The sequence below is a fragment of the Rhinolophus hipposideros genome (assembly GCF_964194185.1).
Source record: "Rhinolophus hipposideros genome assembly, chromosome: 7".
Taxonomy (NCBI): Eukaryota; Metazoa; Chordata; class Mammalia; order Chiroptera; family Rhinolophidae; genus Rhinolophus; species Rhinolophus hipposideros.
In genome coordinates, this window is record NC_138053.1 from 70,628,273 (window position 1) to 70,649,398 (window position 21,126).

The 21,126-nt window shown below is 31.7% G+C and overlaps 1 protein-coding gene across 2 annotated transcripts in view; it reads left to right on the forward strand.

Annotated features, from left to right (window-relative positions):
• The window catches only part of HCN1 (hyperpolarization activated cyclic nucleotide gated potassium channel 1), a 348,705-nt gene that overhangs the window by 190,966 nt on the left and 136,613 nt on the right, over positions 1-21,126 (forward strand). For both annotated transcript variants that reach the window (XM_081054014.1, XM_081054015.1), the window contains exon 3: positions 12,223-12,384. In XM_081054014.1, the coding sequence (XP_080910140.1) occupies positions 12,223-12,384 (162 nt within the window). The remainder of the gene's footprint in view (positions 1-12,222; positions 12,385-21,126) is intronic.

Consider the following 21,126-nt stretch of genomic DNA (forward strand, 5'->3'; position numbering starts at 1 on the left):
AGAGAGAGAGAGAGAGAGAGAGAGAGAGAGAGAGAGAGAGAGAGAGAGAGAGAGAGAGAAGAGAGAGAGAGAGAGAGAGAGAGAGAGAGAGAGAGAGAGAGAGAGAGAGAGAGAGAGAGAGAGAGAGAGAGAGAGAGAGAGAGAGAGAGAGAGAGAGAGAGAGAGAGAGAGAGAGAGAGAGAGAGAGAAGAGAGAGAGAGAGAGAGAGAGAGTTGATGCCTCGAACACTAAAAAAAAACAAGCGCCTAACACTGTATGCTGTATAAGGCCCATATTTTTGGTGATAACAACAATCAAATATATACAAAAAAGGCTTATTACTTTTAAGGACCCTTCCACATATATCATTTTCTGTAATTCTTACAACAATCTTAAGTATTTCAACACTTCAGGTGGTCTGGCAAATACTCAATGCTCTATTTGAATTGGTGAAGAATTATAATGCGTACTTGGTTTGGAAGGTTTCCAATTAGTGAATCTGAAATCATGCCATTTTCCAATAGATCAAATCCTACTCAAATGTTTCTTGGGTTGCTAAGACCTTTGCCAACACTTATTTTTTAAGTTTTTGTTTCTCTCAGGGGAAGTTGCAATACTAATATGTTTATTTTTAACTTACTGTGTTTTATCAAATGTCAGACTGTGTGGTTGTGTCACTAAGATTCATAGTTCTATTTTACTGGCTTCATCCCCAAAATCATTTACTTAGTAATTTCTTTCAGAAGGCATCTGCCAACACGGAATCAGCACCACTTTTCTTTCAGAGCATCTCTATCATAAATCCACTCAAATAAATCAGTATTTCAAATTTGACTAGCTTATCTGGCTAGAATAGCAAGATAGCACGCCAATGCATGACGCAACTCTGATGGCCACACTAGAAGATTATGAAGAAGCACTGTTTTCCTCTGAACAGTTTTTTCCTTTCTCTCGCCTCGCCTATTGACGTCCGGCAAATGGTGCAATGTGCTGGTTTGCACATGACCTTACCAGACAGTAAATGATGAGAGGAATCTGTTGATGTTCAGGAAGACATTGTGTAATTTATCCATGTACATGGTCTCAGTGGCATTTTATTTTACCATGTATTTATATTACAGTTAGCTTTATTATTATGGTTTTATTTATTTAATTTGTTTTATCAACAAAGATTTAGGGAGATTATTTTTATAAAATAGTGTTTTATCTCTGGGTTGTCTTTGAATTTGTGTGTGTGTGTGTGTGTTTGTGTGTGTGTGTGTGTGGTATTGGCTTCCCAGTGTTCACTTTCTAAAGTTGTACTTTTTTCACTTGTTTAGGGTATTGTAGAATTTTACATGAAGACTACTTCAGAGGTCATTTGTTCCATCTCCTTTGTTTTAGTTGGAAAGCTAAGGGAAATTTTTGGAAACTGATTAATACAGAGTAGGACTAGAACTCCAGTCTCCCTATTTCACGTTTCCCCAACAATTTTTTTAAGTTCTTACATGGCAAAATCTTTTGTTTAGTGTCTTTTCATTTCATGTTAACTTTGTTTATCTCTAAGATTAACAAAATAATTGATCAAAGATTTTAAAAAGTACATATTATGTAGGTACTGATTTAATGTTCCATAAAAATATGTATCACTAAATTAAAAAAAATTTACCACTCTACACACACTATAATTTTCAATATTTTAGCCCCCCTAAAATTAGTTGTAATGCCAAACATTTATCATCACTTATGAATTTAACATAGTTCACGAATATTAGACCAAAATCATTGAAGTTATTTCTTTCTCACAGAATTTATAGAAAATGGAAGACATAACAATATTTGGGGAAATATTTTAAAAATATATTAGCAAGAGACCACCAAACTATATTATGAATTTTAGTCCTATCCTGGGGACAGTTTAATAAAATTTGGTTAACTCAGGGATGGGTGCAAAATTTTTTTCTGAATTACATCTGAATGGAGTGAAAAATATGTCATATTCTTACTTGGTAATATCAAAGCAATTCAATATCTATTTATTGACTCTATAATATCTGAAAGATACTTTCTACAGGAAAACAATTTATAGAGTATAAAAATGAGTTTAAACATCTGCTTTTTTTGCTTTCATAGTTCTATCACCAGAGATTGTACATGGAAATGGTCTCTCTGTTTTAAGAGCATTCAATATTTAGATGAATTAAAAAATACTAATTATTGAGATGAAGTCTCCAAAGTAAAATATCTCTTCTTACCAAGATTAGGTGCATTTCTCCATTCCATTGTGTAGTGTATTTTTGCCCTTTAGAAAGTGTAAATTTATGTGATTGCTTTTGTATGCTGAGGAAATGAACTAGTAACAAAAAACTAGAATAATTATACTATTCGTAGCTCAAAATGCAGAGATAACTAAATTTGTACTTACTGGAGCATATAATATATTACATATCTGGTGAGACAGCAGCTATACAAAAATGAGAGCTAGCAAAAGGTTTACATGAAACTGTAAAAACGTAAACGAGAATATTATTAGCAATATGTTATGTCCAAAATGAATTATTCCCCATTCCTCTCGTAAAACCACGATGTTATGGAAATATCATTTGAAATTCAATCACAAGAACTTTGCAGAGTTATAGAATATTGCTAATGTGCTTATTTGGTTTTCACCCTTTCTCTGCAAACATAACACACATTCACACACACTTATGTAGCCACTTATTGTTTTTTTTCAATATATTTCTTTATTTATTAAATTTTTGAGGTGACATTGGTTAGTAAAATTATAAAGGTTTCAAGTGAACATTTCCATGATACATCATCTATATATATTGCATTGTGTGTTAACCGTCCAGAGTCATATATTGAATTGTGTGTTCACCATCATTCTGTGTTCACCATCCAGAATCAGTTCTCCTTCCATCAGCAAATACTTGACTCCCTTTACCGTCTTCTACCACCAGCCCTTTACCCTTACCCTCTGGTAACCACTAAACTGTTGTCTATGTCTATGAGTTTTTGTTTCTTTGGGGATTTTTTTGCTTTGTTTTGACTTTGGGGTTTTCAGTTTTATATCCCACATATGAGTGAAGTCATATGGTTCTTGACGTTTTCTGTCTGACATATTTCTCTTAGCATCATAATCTCAATATCTATCAATGTTGTCACAAATGCACTATTTCATCTTTTCTTATGGCTGAAGAATATTCCATTATATATAGGCACCATGTCTTCTTTATCCACCATCTATTGAAGGGCACTTTGGTTCTGTTCGTGTCTTGGCTACTGTAAATAATGCTGCAATGAACATCACGGTACATATATCTTTACAGATAAATGTTTTCAGATTTTTTTGGATAGATACCCAGAAGAGGGGTTTCCAATTCATATGGTAATTCTATTCTTAATTTTTTGAGGAACCTCCATTCTATTTTCCATAGTGGCTGTACCAATTTACAGTCCTGCCAGCAGTGTATGAGAGTTCCTTTTTCTTCATAGCCTCTCCAACACTTGTTATTATTTGTCTTGTTGATGATAGACATTCTAACAGTTGTGAGGTGATATCTCATTGTGGTTTGAATTTACTTTTCCCAAACAGATCATGAAGTTGAGCATTTTTTCATATATCTGTTCATATATCTGTTTTCAGGTCCTCTGCTGATTCTTTAATTGGATTGTTTGTTTTGTTGTTGTTGAGTTGTATGAGTTCTTTATATATAGTGGATATTTGCCCCTTATCAGAGATGTTCTTTGCAAATATCTTCTCCCATTCATTTGGTTGATTCTTTGTTTTGTTGATGGTTTCTTTTGCTATGCAGAAGCTTTTTAGTTTGATATAGTCCCATTCATTTACTATACTTTTACTTCCTTTGTCCTTAAGGTCAAATTCATAAAACCCTCTTTGAACCCAAGGTCTATAAGTTTAGTAACTATGCTTTGTTCTATGCAATTTATTGGTTCAGTTCTTATGTTTAGGTTTTTTATCCATTTTGAGTTAATTTTGGTATATGGTGATGGATATCAATCTAGTTTCATTCTTTTTCATGTGGCTTTCCAGTTTTCCGAGCACCATTTGTTGAAGAGGCTTTCTTTTTTCCATTGTATGTCTTTGGTTGAAAATTATCTGCCCATATATATGTAGGTTTATTTATGGGTTTTCAATTCTATTCTATTGGCTTATGAGTTTGTTTTATGCCAATACCATGCTGTTTGATTATTGTCACTCTGTAGTACTAATGAAGTCAGGGAGTGTGATGCTTTCAGCCGTGTTACTTTTTTCTTGGGGTTGCTTTAGCTATTTTTGGTCTTTTGTGATTCCTTACAAATCTGATGATTTTCGTTCAATTTCTTGAAAAAATGTGATTGGAATTTTGATGGGGTTTGCATTAAATCTGTATATTGCTTTGGATAATATGGCCATTTTACTATGTTGATTCTTCCAATCCATGAACGTGGAATATCTTTCCATTTCTTTGTGTCTTCTTCAATTTCTTTTAATACTGTCTTATAGTTTTCAGTGTATAGGTCCTTCACATCCTTTGTTAAGTTTATTCCTAGATATATTTTGTTGCAATTGCAAAAGGAATTGATTTTTGTTTTTTGTTTTTTTCATTTCTTTTTCTGAAATTTCATTGTTAGTGTATAGGAATATAATGTATTTTTGTATATTGATTTTGTTTCCTGCAGCTTTACTCTATCCATTTATTATTTATAAGACTTTTTGGTGGTGTCTTTAGGGTTTTCTCTATAAAGAATTATGTCATTTGCAAAAAGTGACAATTTAACTTCTTCATTCTCAATTTGGATGCTTTTTTATTTCTTTCTTTTGCCTGATTGCTGTGGCTAGGACTTCCAATATTATGTTTATTGGAGAGTGATAAAAAAGTGAATAAACAAGCATAACCCCCATGTACGTAATTTACTTTAGGAAGTAACTTACACACAGAGGAAAATCAAATTACAAATAGACATTGAAAATGACGTTACTAAAAAGAGAATGTGATGGATAAGTATTCTGGAAAAAATGAAACTAATTAAAATTAAACAACTTAAGATCATTGTATATTATTCTGCTAATCATTTCCAAAGGCTAGGAATGAAGACAATATGTACAACTACTGATATATTTAAATGAGGATTATAAGAAGACATGTATGATTATACTTGAACCTTTAGTGATGGTTGTGTAAAGGCTATTTGATGCTTATGATACTCACTGTATTTCAGGATAAAGTCATATTGATTTAATAAAATATAATTATTTTTTTCTAAAACATATTTTTGCAAATCTTGTCTTGAAAACTCAAAAAAGAAATTTAATTTTTTAAATAAAAAGATTAATAATCTCTTTCCATGTATAGCACATAATAAAAATGTTAATCAAGAAAACAATAAACAGATGTTCTGTTATACCACATAGTTCTCATGAAAGTTAAAAACATATGCTCATTTTTTCTAAGGTATTTAAAGAATGTGAAGATTTAGGTATATTCAGTTAACAAAATGCAAGCTATTATAAGCATATTTGTTTCTGACCTATTCCCAGTTGTCAGCTAATATTGACTTAAAATTAAAAGGAAAATGAGTAAGGTTAGTAGAAATGGTTCATCTCTGTTAGGTACTTATTAGCATTGACCCATTTATGCAAATTAATTGTTAGTTGGATAACCACTGTGGGCAAAAAGTATTTGCTGAGCATCAATTCTGTACCACCAGCCATGCATTGTGTCTCCCAGTTTTCAAGGTTTATACTTTTACAGTTTACACTGTCATTGCTCCTTATCACTGTTTCCTACCAAAAATGTTCAAAGAATCTATATTATAATGTTTTCCCATTTTTCTTATATTTTCTTAATAGCTCATGATCTTTGATTTTTTTCAGACTACTGAAGCTAAATAAAAAACAATATTGCATAAAGACTTACTTTACCTAAGTGTTTAGATATATGGAATTAAAATCCTATATAAAATAGTGTATGATTAGAAATGACTGATACGTTATATAGTAGCAAAGTAATGAAACAAATTCATAGATACCTGTTGTCAAGGTAAAAGAGTTAAAAAACAAGACAAATACTTTTACAACTGAAATATCTAACATTGCTTTTTAATTTTCTACATATACATAACTGTTAAATAAATATGTGGGCATAATCAAATTAATCAATGCTCAAACAGCTGTACTTTATTTTTTAAGTCACAATTGATAACTAGTACATTCGGTTCTATAGTTGTTATGACTATAAGTACTTTTTAGTTTACTGCAGAGTCATATAATTAGACATATCTTTCTGTATAGTTCCAATGATAAGCTATCTGTGCCACTTCAAAAACAATGCTCAAATAGATGTATATATTTTTTAAATTTCAATCCCTCATTTGGGGAAATGAAATCTGCCTTAAATATCTTTACACTCCCCAAAGATGTAGGGAAGTGGGAGAGGGACAGAGGCACAGATTAGCCATGACAGTACATACTTCTGGAAATTCAGTTTTGCACCAGATCATAATTTGAACATGTAACTGTGATAAGCACTTTACACTCCAATGCAAGCCAGCTCTTTCTCTGTCTCAAAGGTCGGGTGAGTATTGTTTTTCTGAGAAGCTAAACTGAGGAGGTGGTAAAGGGAAAAAGAATTAGGAAAAGACTTAGGAAGTGAAGATTCTTCTTCAATTTAAAATGTTTTTGAGGAATTGAAAGATTTTACTGTTTTTAACTAGTTGGAGTAAAGCTAGTGTAGAAGTTAATAATTCTGAAGAAAAGATAACCAAGTAATTATAGCACATCCAAGAGTATAAGCAGTAGGCTTATATTACATATGTCTTGTGTTTTTTTTAAATTTAATTTTATATTAATTCATTTGTACTGTATTTTACAAAAGTATCTGTCTATCCACAACTTATAGGGGAGAGAACTGGTTTTCACCATGGATTGGGGTACTCAAAACTAATGGTTTGGGTTCTTGGAGGAGGAAAAAGATCAGGTTAATATCCAAAAATTAGTAGGGATTTGTTTTTAATAATTGACACATATTCTTTGAGTCTAGGGAAAGAAAAAAATGAGAAAAGTTACAGATGTATGTTTTCTTGAAGGGATGGGAGAACAGAGCTGAGGAAATTTAAACATAAGAATGTCAGTTTCCTCCAGAAAAGGTAGAACTTTAAGCTGAAACTGAGCAGAACAGTCATGGATTTGGGGGAAGTAGAAAGAGAACAAAATACAGGGTATATGGTGTTTGGAATAAACTATAACCGAGGGCCTCAACTTTGTTTCTGTCCTTTAAAAAATGTTGGTAGCCACAACCTACAGTTTCCTCTCCAGTAATCTTCAGTAACTCAGGTATAGAAGGTAGTAGTTTTGATTGATCAGAGGTTGACATTTTGTAGACAAAAGGCAATGGAAATACACAGAGTTGTTAATAAATGGAGATGTGTAGTGGGTGGAGATTGAAGTTGGTAATTCAGGAAATGAGGTAAAGTTATGGATGGAATAGCCAAATAGAATGAACACTAAAGAACAGAAAGAACATTTTTGTACAGATGGACAAATAAGTGTCTTAAGTTTCAAAGGGGAGTTGGTAAAACGAGGGCACTTGCCAACAGAACCTAAGGGTTATGAAGTATGAAAGAACTGAACTAACTCTGTTTGAGAAAGCTACCAGAGAAGATGAAACTTTGGGGGAAGGGAGAGGAGGACTCATAAAGTCTCAAGAAAAGCAGAGGAAGAATTTTATGACAAGGCTGAGGATATAGAGAGTTAATAGGTAATGTAGGAGTAATTTGGGAAGGGACAATGCAAAGAATTCAGGAAAAAATCACTCAAAAACACGAGGCTCGGAATATAGGTGTATGAGACTAGGGAGTGGAAGATTGCATTTTGACTATATACAAAGACTTATAGAGATGAGAGTCCCAGGTGGTTGCTTTTCTGAAGGTAAGGGCTGGCCATTCCTAATGAGATTCTAGATAGAGTAGGGGACTAATAAAAATAGTCCAATGACTGCAGTCGTTGTCAGTGTGTTACAAAGAGATTACTGTGAGGAGTACTCTTCTCTCATATACCAAGAAAAAACCTTCAAATAAGGTGGATATTGCACGTTGTACATAAAACCTGGTAGGATAACCTAGATCATTTTTAAGGTGCAGTAGGGCTCTTAAAATATTGACTTTCCATTGATTAGGACAAGCACAAGTACATATTGAGTCCTGGATATACATTAGCTGTGAAACAAACTAACTAAATGTTTGTTTTCTTCTATTCTGTCATCAACATGGAATATACACTCCATCTAAAAGATATATCAAGTTATGCATGTTTAGATTTATGAAGAGAAACAAAAGAACCCAACCTTATGTTACCCTAACGATAAGAGTGTTCTCCGTCAAGAGAGCCATTTCTGGCCCATTCGATTTTCTTAATGTTGCTTTGATAAGACTTCTGAAGATATATTTGAAGCCTTGAATAGATATTGAGATCATAGAAGCAATCTAGCCTATAAATGAGCCCCATCTGTGCAAAGACTAAGGACAGTTCAATGTATGCTATGGAAAGTATTAAATTGCTTTGACAATTTTGGTGGTTAAGTCAAACATAGGAAATCAAACAGTTAAGGATCAACTAAGGCCCACTGATTACATAGGGGGTTTATTAGACTGAGAGTCTCCTGAATCCAGTTTATCAGGAAAGAATGTGGAATCATTGTGAAAGAACTCAGCAAATTTATGGATATCTGCAATACAGCACAGTTTGGGATTTGGCCTTTTAGAAACAGGATACAGTATACATTGCTCCTGGGAAAGATATTATTAAAAATTATAACTTTGGTGAATAATTCTGCAAATATTAAGGCAGGATAGGGATTCTGAATTAAATTGTGTTACTTAGAGCATTCTTTAGTTTTGGAAAGATAATTAGCTGTCTTATGTGAAGTCAATGGATTCCAATGGGGCAGAATTCTAGAACTATAATATAAAAGCTATTGAGGGAGAATTTGTGACCGGATCTTTCCTCTTACTGAAGTCAAGTGAGCAACAGAATATTCTGAGGGGGACAACTGTAAATCACAGAGACTACCACTGACATATTTTATATTCTAGTTTTTGATGAAAATGAAATTCAAAATTTGCTTTTAAAACTTATTTTAATATATTTTTTTGATAGGCTCTTATAAGTACTACATAAAAACATATTGGTAGCAGTCAGAATAGCCTGTCTTTCTGCTACCCACACCTTGAGTAGTCAAATCAGGTTTCAAGTCAAATTATTAGGAAGTTAGAAAATGTAGAAAATAATGAAGTTTTGTTTTGTTTTTTAATTCCCTACTTTAAAACACAGAAGCAAAAACTTCATTCTCTTAGGATCATAAGAGGTCACTTACGCTATTATTGTTAAACACCTGCAACATTCTCATTCATTCATTTGACTACAATTTACTGAGCATCATCTATGTCATTTTTGTGTGAAGTTAAGTTTGCAGGAAGTAGCATTAGGATAATTGACTTAGGAATTTATCACTCAAGAATATCCACCTCACTAATGGAAAAAACTGAAAACATTAATTAATAGTATCATCCGCTTGATGAGGAAGTTAAGCAAAATTGCACTTAGACAGTAAGACATTGTGGCTATGCATACATTAGATCAGATGTTAACTTCTTGGGTTACCGTAGTGTGACTATCTACGGATGTATGTGATCCATAAGAAAATAATCTTCTCAATCAAAATCTTCCGTGAACAAGGTTTTATCAGGGCCATTAATATCAGTAACTGATCACACATGATGATTATGCCTGCCAGAGAGTATTAATTATAAGAGCTCAAGAGACAGTCAGATTGGGCCGAGGCACTACACACGTTCATGTATGTGTGTATTGAAATTAATACTACAATGTTATCATATTCTTTGTCAGATAGATAAATCAGGAGATAATGTGGGTTTGATATTTTAAATTAACCTCTGATATTAACTGGTGTCAAAAGAGCCAACTTGCTATTGCGTCTTTTGGAATAGCTCCAAAAAATGACATCACTTTTGAACACGTAATATTAAAGGCCAAAAAAGGAGATTGTTTATGAAATTAATTATGTGAGATATTACTGAGGACTCTCTTTAGAGTCAAGTTGGTGTAGAAATTTTGCACTAGCACTGTATACTAACATTGTTGGGAATGGAAATGGGGTAGATGATAGGCTTAATTCTAAGGATTATCCTGTTACAGTAGGAGTTCAGTAATCACATGAAAGCAAAAACATAAATAAACAAAGGAAAAGTAAAATATGTTTCTAAAATGTTATGAAAGGCCTTATATCCCCCATTAAATTCCTTTCTGAAAATAGTGGTTATGTTTCTCTGAAAACATTTCAGAAATAATAGGGCTTTCTTAAAGAAATTAGTGAATAACTAATAGCAATGTTATCTCAATTCACTAAATAAACTCTTAAGATTTCACACAGACACACAAAAATCTGATTCCAAAAAATAAAGTAGAAAATCTATAATCGTCAGCTTTACTAAGAATGGCCCTAGTTGTTCATAACAACCAAAATCTCACTCTACAGTCTGATAATTGAATGGTGATTGCTGCCTGTATGCTCATAATTTATAGACGTTGGCAGAGAGTGTCAGATAGTCATTGTTTGCTTCAAAGAATTAGACAAAGTGATTCGTTTCTTGTTTAATCCACAAGTTCATTGTAACTTTATACTATTTCCCAACAATGCAACACTTACCCAAAAGACATATTGAATTATTTTGTCAGGAAATACTTAGGTATAAATATAGAATTCTATTACTACACCAAAAATTTTTAAATCCATTCTATATAGTCGAAATATTTTTAATATGTTGTATCCTATTTTAATTATTTAATTATTTTAATGAGAAGTTATTGATGGAAAAAGTTGGTATAATTCCTATTTATAAATTCAGTGGCCAAGAAACATCACAAGGAATAACATCAAAAGGATTTTTCTGTGGGTTTGTCAAATACAAAACCAAATTAAAAAATAACTTAGGAGAAAATAAAATTACTAGTGCCTTAAAGAAATTGTGTGTATAGCTGTCTGAATATTAAAATACATGAGCTGTTGCCTTTAAATCTAAGACCCCAATCTTACTTTTAAAAGGAATTCAGAACAGTGTGTACATTTCCACAAAGGAGGATTTTATTGCTCAGTATAATTACTATGTCAAAAGGAAGATTGTTTAAAGAAAGAATTAATGTCTAATAGAAATGAATCAAAGTGAAAAATTTCATTAAAGACAGATTTGGTGATTTTATAAGAGTAAAACGCCAGCAGCCCTGTAATATTTACTCTATACATTTCAGTAGACATCTTTTAAGGATTATAGAAGTTTTCTTACAAAGATATGGTCTCTAAATCAAAATATAAATTTTGAGGGGTTTTTTATTTGTTTGATAATCTCTCAATATAATCTCTTTACTTCAAAAATAGACTATTCTTTTTGTGAATTATACAAACTGTGATTCTAACTATCTCAAGATATTATGTCTTATTGTATTTAGCCGTATTTGTTGCTTTCATGAAAATACTAATAAGAAAGGTTCACAGGAAAGAGAAGCCTCTACCGTACAAATAATACAGGTAGAAAAAACAATTTTAGTTTTTTTAAAAAGTGTTGCACCACTGTTTTTTTTTTTATTATTTTTTTCTTTAACCAAATCCAGAGAACTGTTACCTCAAAGGACACTATTCAAGTTCAATATACACAATTAAAGAAGTGCCTCCACTCGTATAGCTAAGAGAGTTAACTGCAATGAATTCTCAATCTTACTTTACATTTTGTAGTTAAACTCCTCTTGTTAATGGTTTTCAATCCACAGCTCATTTTTTTGGTCTTTCCATAAGGCCATTAACTTAGTAAAGATTGAGAAGCAGAGAATAGGGTCCCTATTGCCCCCTTCTCAAATAGCTTTGCTAAAATGCCCAGAAAAACCAGTAAATGAAAACTACTGGCAAAACCAATGTTCCTTAAAACATGACCCGTACATTTAATGCATTCTTGTTATTTCTGTTCCTTGTGGAGAACCTACATTGATTATATTATTCATAAAGCAGAGTGCTAAGTCTCAGTGTAAAGATAAAGAAAAGTAATCTCTGTTTCTATTTGTAAAAGTTTTCATATATTTATTAAATTAATACTTGCACCACATAATGTCAATACCTACTGATATTGGTAGTATTCTTGACTTTTTGAAAAAATTGATTATAATAATTGACTCTATATTTTTTTGGTCAACAGATTTTCCACATGACGTATGATCTCGCCAGTGCAGTGGTGAGAATTTTTAACCTCATTGGCATGATGCTGCTCCTATGCCACTGGGATGGCTGTCTTCAGTTCTTAGTGCCACTACTGCAGGATTTCCCACCGGATTGTTGGGTGTCTCTAAATGAAATGGTGGTAAGTAATTCATAGTATTTTACACTCTGCGTTTCAATGTTTTGCCAAAAAGTTCTAAATGTTTATGTTAGACTGATCAAATTTTTCCTCCATAATATTTACAGAAAATTTAATTTTGCTTCCATGCATTTAAAATCAGATGTTATGTTTCTCTTCTACAACAAAATTTCATTTACATGAAATGTTCCTGGGAATGTATTTGTTATAGCATCTATTTTTAGATGTCTTACTCTGGTGCATATTGAGACATTTTATTGCAAAGGTAAATTGTACAAACATGCACACATATATTCATAGCACTGTGTTCTTTAAAAAAATGCCTACTGCTTAGAATAATTTCTTTCTTTTGACTTGATTTTAACATTTACTATGTTCAAGATATGCAATTCTAGACATTGTTTAATATACAGAGACATGTATATCAGTATAAATGCAAATGAGATATGTATAATAAGCAATGACATTTCAGATAGTATTTCTTTCTAAGGAAAACTTTATGGAAAAGGTAGATTTTAAATTTTACCCTAAAAAATATGTACATATAAAAAACGCTGTGAAATATAAATTTGATTTACATATTTAAGTATGTCTATATTCACATTAAGTTTAAGAGCTTTTGATCTACATAGTACAATATCCACAAAGGAATTGAAACAGTAATGAGTATTTTATACATATATATTCACAAATAGTTGTTCTTTTTATGTAAGTTTTTACACTTCTTTCTTCTTGCATTACATTTTCTTTCTTTTTAAAAAATTAAATTTATTGGGGTAACATTGGTTAATAACATTATGTAAGTTTCAGGTGTACAGTTTTACAATGCATCATCTGTATTTGTGTGCCCACCCCCCCAAAGTCTAGTCTCCTTCAGTCACCATATATTTAACCTCTTGACCCTCTTCATCTTTCCCCCCAGCCCCATCCCCGTGGTAATCACCGTTGTGTTGTCTGTATCTATGAGTTTATTTGTTTCTTTTGTTTATTTGTTTGTTTGTTCTGTTGGTTCATTTGTTGCTTTTTGTTTTATATTCCAAATATGAGTGAAATCACATGGTTCTTGTCCTTTTCCATCTGACTTATTTCACTTAGCATAATACTCTCAAGACCCATAATGTTTCATGTTTTTGTGGCTGGGTAGTATTCTATTGTATATATGTACCAAATCTTCTTTATCCACTCATCGGTTGAAGAAACTGACATTTAAAAAATGTCGTTTAATTTAACTATGAATTAAAATTTTATTTTCTTATGTGTGACATTATGGGTGGTAAATTTTATGAAACTTTTACAAAAATTTAACTTTGGAGTAAATTCAACACCCTCTCTCCTTTTCCAGACCATTTTATCAATTTCTTGGGTTATTATTGTAGAAATGGCATGGACATCTTAGGACATTTTTTTCTCCTAATAACTTTAGCTCAGGCTTTGTACTTGAAGGAAAGAGGGGTTTACATTACATGTTAAGAAGTATGGTCTTTTCACAGACATCTAGTGGTTACTAGAGGATAAGGGGAAAGGAGGGTGGTAAAAGAGGGTAAATGGGATCAAATATATGGTGATGGAAGGAGAACTGACTCTGGGTGGTGAACACACAATGTGATATATATAGATGATGTATTACAGAATCGTACACTTGAAACCTATGTAATTTTACTAACCATTGTCATCCCCACTAAATTTTAATTAAAATAAAAAAGTATGGTCTTTTTTTTCTTCTTTCTCACCTGTAGGTTGGTGCAAAAGTAATTGCAGTTTAAAGGGTTAAAAAAATGGCAAAAACCGCAATTAACTTTTACACCAACCTAATATTTTCCTCCCCACCTCTCTTTCCCTCTCTTTCTCTCCAATTTTTATTTATTCCTTTCACTCCTTTCTTTGAGAACTGATATTCACCTGGATCTCTCCATCATTTTATTCATACCTGCTTAAATGTCACTGCCTCACGGAAGTCTTTCCTACCCACCCTATCTAATATATCACCAAACTGGTTTATACCGGGGCTACCAAAAAAGTGTATACACATGACTTGTATTCAACTTTTGTTATTGCTATATATTGAGTATTACAATTTTGATACAGTTGTTTCTGTATTAAAACGTATATACATTTTTTGGCACCCTCTATATTTTATCTTTTAAAACTTTAGCAGTACAGTGTGCACGCTTGGGGCAGACAAACACACACATTTGTTATTTATATTTTTCTGTATCTCCCACACCAGAATGTAAGTTCCATTAGGTCAAAGAATTTGTCTATTGTTTCTGTACTATATCTCCAGTGCCTAGAACAGTGCCTGACACAGTAATTTGTTTTAACTTAGTTACTCATCAACGGAAGTTTGAGAGAAGTTCTATAGGGGAGTTTCTATATCTAAAAAAAACAAAGCAAGGACTTTGCTCAGTTCACTTTTCAAATCTGTAAAGTCACTCTGATTATAGACCTGTCACTTTTATTTATCACTAAAGAAGCAAAACATAAAGATGGTATTTAAATATTTTGGGGGAGAGGAGGAAAAAGCAACAGCTCTATAATGACCGAGTGAATAATATAAAAGCACTACCACTACTGCCAAAAGATGATCTATTATTGATACTAACTAATATTTAAGTCTTCAAATAAGTATTGTTTTAAAATTTACCTAAGTATCTTTTTAAAAATAGCAATTGTCTTTATTGAAAGAGTAAAACGATTATTTTGGGCTATCTATAAAGTGCATATAATTATAAAATTATAATGTAGGGCAATATATGTAGTGATGAGCACATTTAATGAAGAAAAATTTTAATGTCTTGATCATTTTTCTTTAAAATGTCTGCATATACTCATTTGTGTGTGTTTGTTTGTGTTGAATTTAACATCATCAAACCTTTATTATAACCTGATGTTATGCAAAATAGCTTGCCTGAATTTGCAGTTTGCTTCTTGGGTCTTTTTTATTTTTGGCTACAAGTTTACTTATGAAATTGGCTCTTATTTTCTTTCTCATTTATTTAATGTTATTTCCATGTTTAACTCTAACATAGAGGACTATAAACAGTCAAGTCTACGTTCACTTACAAAGACGAAAACTATTTTTAAATCGTGAATATTAGTGATATGAAGGAGATAAAAACCATGGAAAAGACATTTTTGTATCAATAGAGAATCTTGGTGGTGTCATTTGACCTTGGAGATATTATTGTCTGTCCTAAAGCTATTGATTTCTAGAAAACTTTCCATTACAACAAAACAAAGCAAAGTGTATTTACACACAGAGAGAGCTATAAAGAAGAAGAGACAATCCGATATAAGAAAAAAGCAACCTACATTTATATATCCTGCTTACTATATACAAGCCCCTGTGCTTTGAAATATGCTGTATTATTTGGTACCCACAGCCACAGAAAGAAGAAAGCTCTCCCCCGCCCCCCATTTTGCAATTCAGAAAACGGAAAATTTTAGAGGTTAAACTAACTGTCCAATGTCATACAGGTAGAATGGCTTATAGAACCAAGATTGGAATGCATATCTATCTGACTCCATAATTTCTGTTCTAAACTACACTAGAATGCTTTCTGTTGCACAGATTGTAAAGAGCAGTTAAAAAATTAATTACAAAAGATGAAATCTGTAGTCACCGCACACCAGTTGCTTTGGAAATTCACTCAAAGATCAGCATTTGAGGTCTGACACTAAAAAATGGCAAGGCTGATATGAGATGTAGATGTAGAAAAACAAATCAAAATGGGAAGGCAAAAATTGAGAACCCAGGCCAGGATAGATGCAGGACACATTACTAATCATTCTTGGTTATGAGGTTAAAAATTATGCAGTGTCAACATGACATTAATACTAAATTATTTTTCATAAAGAATAGGGTGTTTGGTGAATTCCTTGTGCCTTGTTCTTTATCCTATCTTGCATTTTAAATGATTTATATACTTAAATATTATTTTAAAATTTTTCTTAACTATGTTTGCATTTATATCTGTATCCTTATCTCTATATATATTTTTCAAATTCTTAACTACATTTGCATTTATATATATTATATATAACATATATTATGTATATATATATATTAATTTAATATAGATATTAAATCCTCTTTATTTGCATTTATATGTGTATGCTTATCTATACCTATATATTACTAGCTAGTTATCCGTATATGTCCTATGATAAGGAATTCAGACTTAAGGCTATAACTATACTATATCTTTAACGGGTAATTTGATACATTTATTCTTATATTACTTCTTTCTAATCTTTATTTCATTCTATAGAAGTAGTTTGATTCATTTCAGCTATTTCCTTTGCAGTCTTTATAACTTTTTCATTAAAATAATTCTTTAAATGTTATTCTTTTAAAAGGTTAATATTGACCATGGTGGGTTACTTGAATTGGTTAGGTAGGAGACACTGACTTGCAAAATGCAAGTTGATTAATCTTGCTGTGCATTTGTAATATTTGCTTCTGTTTTATTCAAGAAATGTTTGAATGACGGAATTCTATCTGAATGAAAATCTTGGATTAGTCAGATAATTAATGTCTAATTAATTAATTTTGAAAATCTTGTCATTCCCATGATATTTTGTGACTATGATTTAGGTATATCACACTGTAATTGTCTTAGTTCATTATTAAAGAGATTAGAGGTAATGGTTTTTGGTTCAAATTACAAATATCATGAAATATTTATTTTAAGAATCTAAGAAAATGAAAACTATGGCGCATTTGAACTTGCATATTAATTTTGATGTAATTTAGGGAATGACTTCATAGAACAGATGAAGGACTCATAGCTAAATAATATGTTTCTGGAGCCATGTTTCTCAATTGAAGTCTGCTCTCAGGGAATCCACAAGTTTTCTCCCAGCAATCCTGTAAATACTGGCAATAGTGTGAAAGCATATTATGAATCTAGGATCATTTGAATGCCTTAAATTTGAATCTGGATTTGTTTTTGCAGTTGAAGTGTTTTGTGTCGTGAGGTGTTACTTAAAATAATTCTGGCTTATGGGTTAATAAATAAATGATCCATTTATACCAAATGAAGTCTAAATGATCTCATAATAAATGTAATACAAAATTTTCACCAGAGTTAAAAGGAGAAATGGGTTGGAAAAGTTAATCACTTGTTATATATCACACAATTATATTGTGTTAGACTACACACTATAATAACTAGTATGATTACAGCACTATATTTACATTGTGTGCAACTATTTGGTGTCAGCAAAACATCATCCAGCACAATAAATTTACATTAAAATTTTCATTATTTTGTTAGTATTTGATTTGTAAATGTGTATTTGTTTTAGCAAGATCTATAAAGAAACTTATTACTAGTGTTATACTTGTATTTATTTGAGTAATATCATAATCAAAATATTTTAAGGGTCATTCATTGTGTTTTATTCTGTTGTACTTTGAGGAAGCTATGCATTATTTCATCCTGAAAAATGCCATTCTAGAGGGAATGTAATATGCCTTATATGTATCCACATATCCACAGATCTTATGCCAACCTTGTATATGTTACTAATAAAATAAATGTTTATAATCAAATGAGTAATTATCAACAGTATTTGAAAATTATGTGTAAAGGAGTTATTATATTTTAAATATTCTTCCATGGGTAGTTTTCGCTTTAATAATTTATATATCAAATTATTAATATATCTTCAAAAATAAGTAATCATTAACCAACTTATGGGCAATATATCATACTCAAAATTCATGAAGTCCAAATTAATGAGCTTCTAATGCTCTTCACTTCTGTTTAAATAAGATAACAATATATTCCAGAAAAAAATAAAGAAGTGTGAACCATACTAAGAATATCAGAGAAAAAAAGACACATAAAATATCTGGAAGTGTCTAATTAATAAAATCTATGTAGCGAAAATAAAGGATGTCATTGGAAAAATCTAGGTAACTGCCAAATTTTATTTTCACTTGAGACAACACGGCAGGAACACTTACTAGTAACCAAATAGTCCCACACTATGACATTTCCAGCTCTCTTCCACTTGCATGGGGCCTAGTGATAGTTATGGTCAATGGTCTCTGAATAGCAGTATCAGTTTTCACTTGTAGATCTAAGCATGTAAAAGCTGGTGTGCAAACCTCTGGTTCCGCTCCAGAGGCAAGTCTCTTAATTTGTAACCCCAGCATAACATAGTGTGTCCTAATTCATCAAGATAGCAAAACAGGGAAGGGGAAAAAACTGGCAGAATTACATTTAGGGTCATAATTTCAGAATTGCTTCTACCACCTAAACTTTTGTGATTTTAGGCAAATCACTTAACTTTCCTGTACTTCAACTATAAAACAAGTGTGTATTTTTTTCCTATATTTTGCAAGACATTATCTTAGGCATTGAACATACAGTAGAGAATGAGACAAAGTCCCTGACCTCAAAATGCTTACAGTTCTAACAAGATTTCATTCATACCACTTCTTTCTAACTTCTGAAAACTAAGAGATAATCAAAATGTGGACTCTGCTCTGAAGAAATTTATAATCCAATTTAATAGAAAATTATGTGCAAAAGACGATATGAATTTGAATCCAGGCTTCTGAAATGTATTCACTGCCCAAAGACTTCTGAGGCAGGCAACAAGTGCTAGTGAAATATTGCCCTTTCTGCTTGCCAAGCTATGTACACTTGAAAATGCAGCCATTCATATAGCCTTTTTTATTTCTAATATAGCCACCCAGAGAGTATTACTTTCTCTAGCTCACACAATGGTATGCTCGTGGCAGCCTCGTGTGAATTGAGATAGAGTCTATGAGGAGTATAAACTAAAGGCTGGGAGACACAAAATAGGTGGACATTTATTTCAACTGCTATCTGCTGGTTTTGCATCAGGAAACTTCAACAAAGAGTGTGACTTGAGACATGTCAGTCACATCTAGCTCAAAAACTTTAAAAGTCACAATAAATATATGCTGGGGTGGGGAGGGGGTTCGAGTATAAAGAGCTATTTGTTGATATCTTCTATTTTAAGTGAATGATTTGAAAAAAATAATATATATTATCCTTTTGCAAGTTTCCATACACAAACAGAATTTTGAAAACTAGGATGATTATATTATCTATTGATAGTCTAGCAAATGAATAAAGACAAAATTAAAATAGGTTCACTTTTTCTTTTACAAAGCCCAATTAACTCCTTAGATAATGGTCGATTGAAGTAATATAACTAAGATAATATAACTAAGCAATGAAGCTAAAATATCTTAATTAAAAATATAGTTCTCTCTTGAGGTCTAGCAATGTATTTTAGATTTGAAATTCTATAAATTAGAAATTCCATTATTGCTTTGTTGATTTTTTTCTAAATAGAGTGTATTACCTTAGTTTTTTTTTTAAAGTCTTGACAAAAGGTAACTAATTTGCTGACAAGTCACTATGTAGTTTTACTGAAAAAAATGCATTCATAAGTCTTGTGAGTTATAACAACAAAGTAGGTCAGCAGCCTGCTGAGCATTGTAATTCTTAGCCATCCATTTTCTGCCTAATAGGAAAACCAGACTCGTCACTTTCTCTCTATTGGATAGAAACAAGACCTCATCACACACAAAAAAACAAACAAACAAAAAAACAATTCACATACTATGTTCTTCCTTCTCAGATGTATATTCTTTTATGGCAACAAACATATGGAAATGGATTCTAACCTGGTATGTTTTTTTCAAATAAAATGTGCATTATAAAAGCTTTAACATGAATTATACTTCCATATTATGAAGGATAAAGGATATTACATAAATTACATAATGGCTATGGCTACATGAAGTTGCCTTAACAGTACTAAGACCAATCCATAAGTTCCAAACATGTTGTTGTTTTTCTCCCCTTGTGTATATTAGCACTTAAATTTTAAGCAACAAATGCAACAAATGGCTAGAAGCAGCACCATTCATGCTAGTTAGCATAGGCAATTTATCAGAATATAAGAATATGTACTAGAATCATTGGCTGATCGTCTCTGTGCTCTGAGGATATAGAAATGGGTCCAGTGTAACCTCCATTTAAATACTCTTCTAGTATTACCAGCCAGGTGCCTCAAAAACATGGCTCCACCTAAATAAGAGTTAATTCACACCTGGCTCTGCTGTGCAACCTGCAGTCTCATATTCCGTGTATACAGCACATCCATCTGTGGGCTGCAACCATTTATGTTGATTGTATAAACTTGATAATGATGAGAAATTACATAGAAAACAATGAGAATTCACCACCATATCTTTGTACTTAATAAAAAGATATATAATCATGAACCAAAGTATAGTCTGTATATTCCAATAACATTTTCTAGGGCATATCACAAAGTCAATTTTTTTTCTCTAAATACATTCTAAAGATAGAAAAAGATATTAATTATAATATCTACTTTTAATGTCCACCAAAGCAATTGATGTATATATTTGTGCTAGCCTTTGTAATGTGGTGATCTAAGAGCATCTGTGCTAGTCTTTGTAATGTGGTGATCTAAAATCCTTATTCCCGCAAGTTAGGGAAAGGTTTCCGGTGGAAAATTTTTAATTTCAGGTGTATTAAATTGAGGATATAATTCAGCTGACCATCTCAATTTGCCATAAACTGTATTTTTGCCTTATGATTATATATATATGTATATATATATATATATATATATATATATATATATATATATAGTATTCTAAGCCCAGCTGTTGATTCATATTTTTTAAAAAATGTATGTAATTAAATGGAATTATAAGATGCT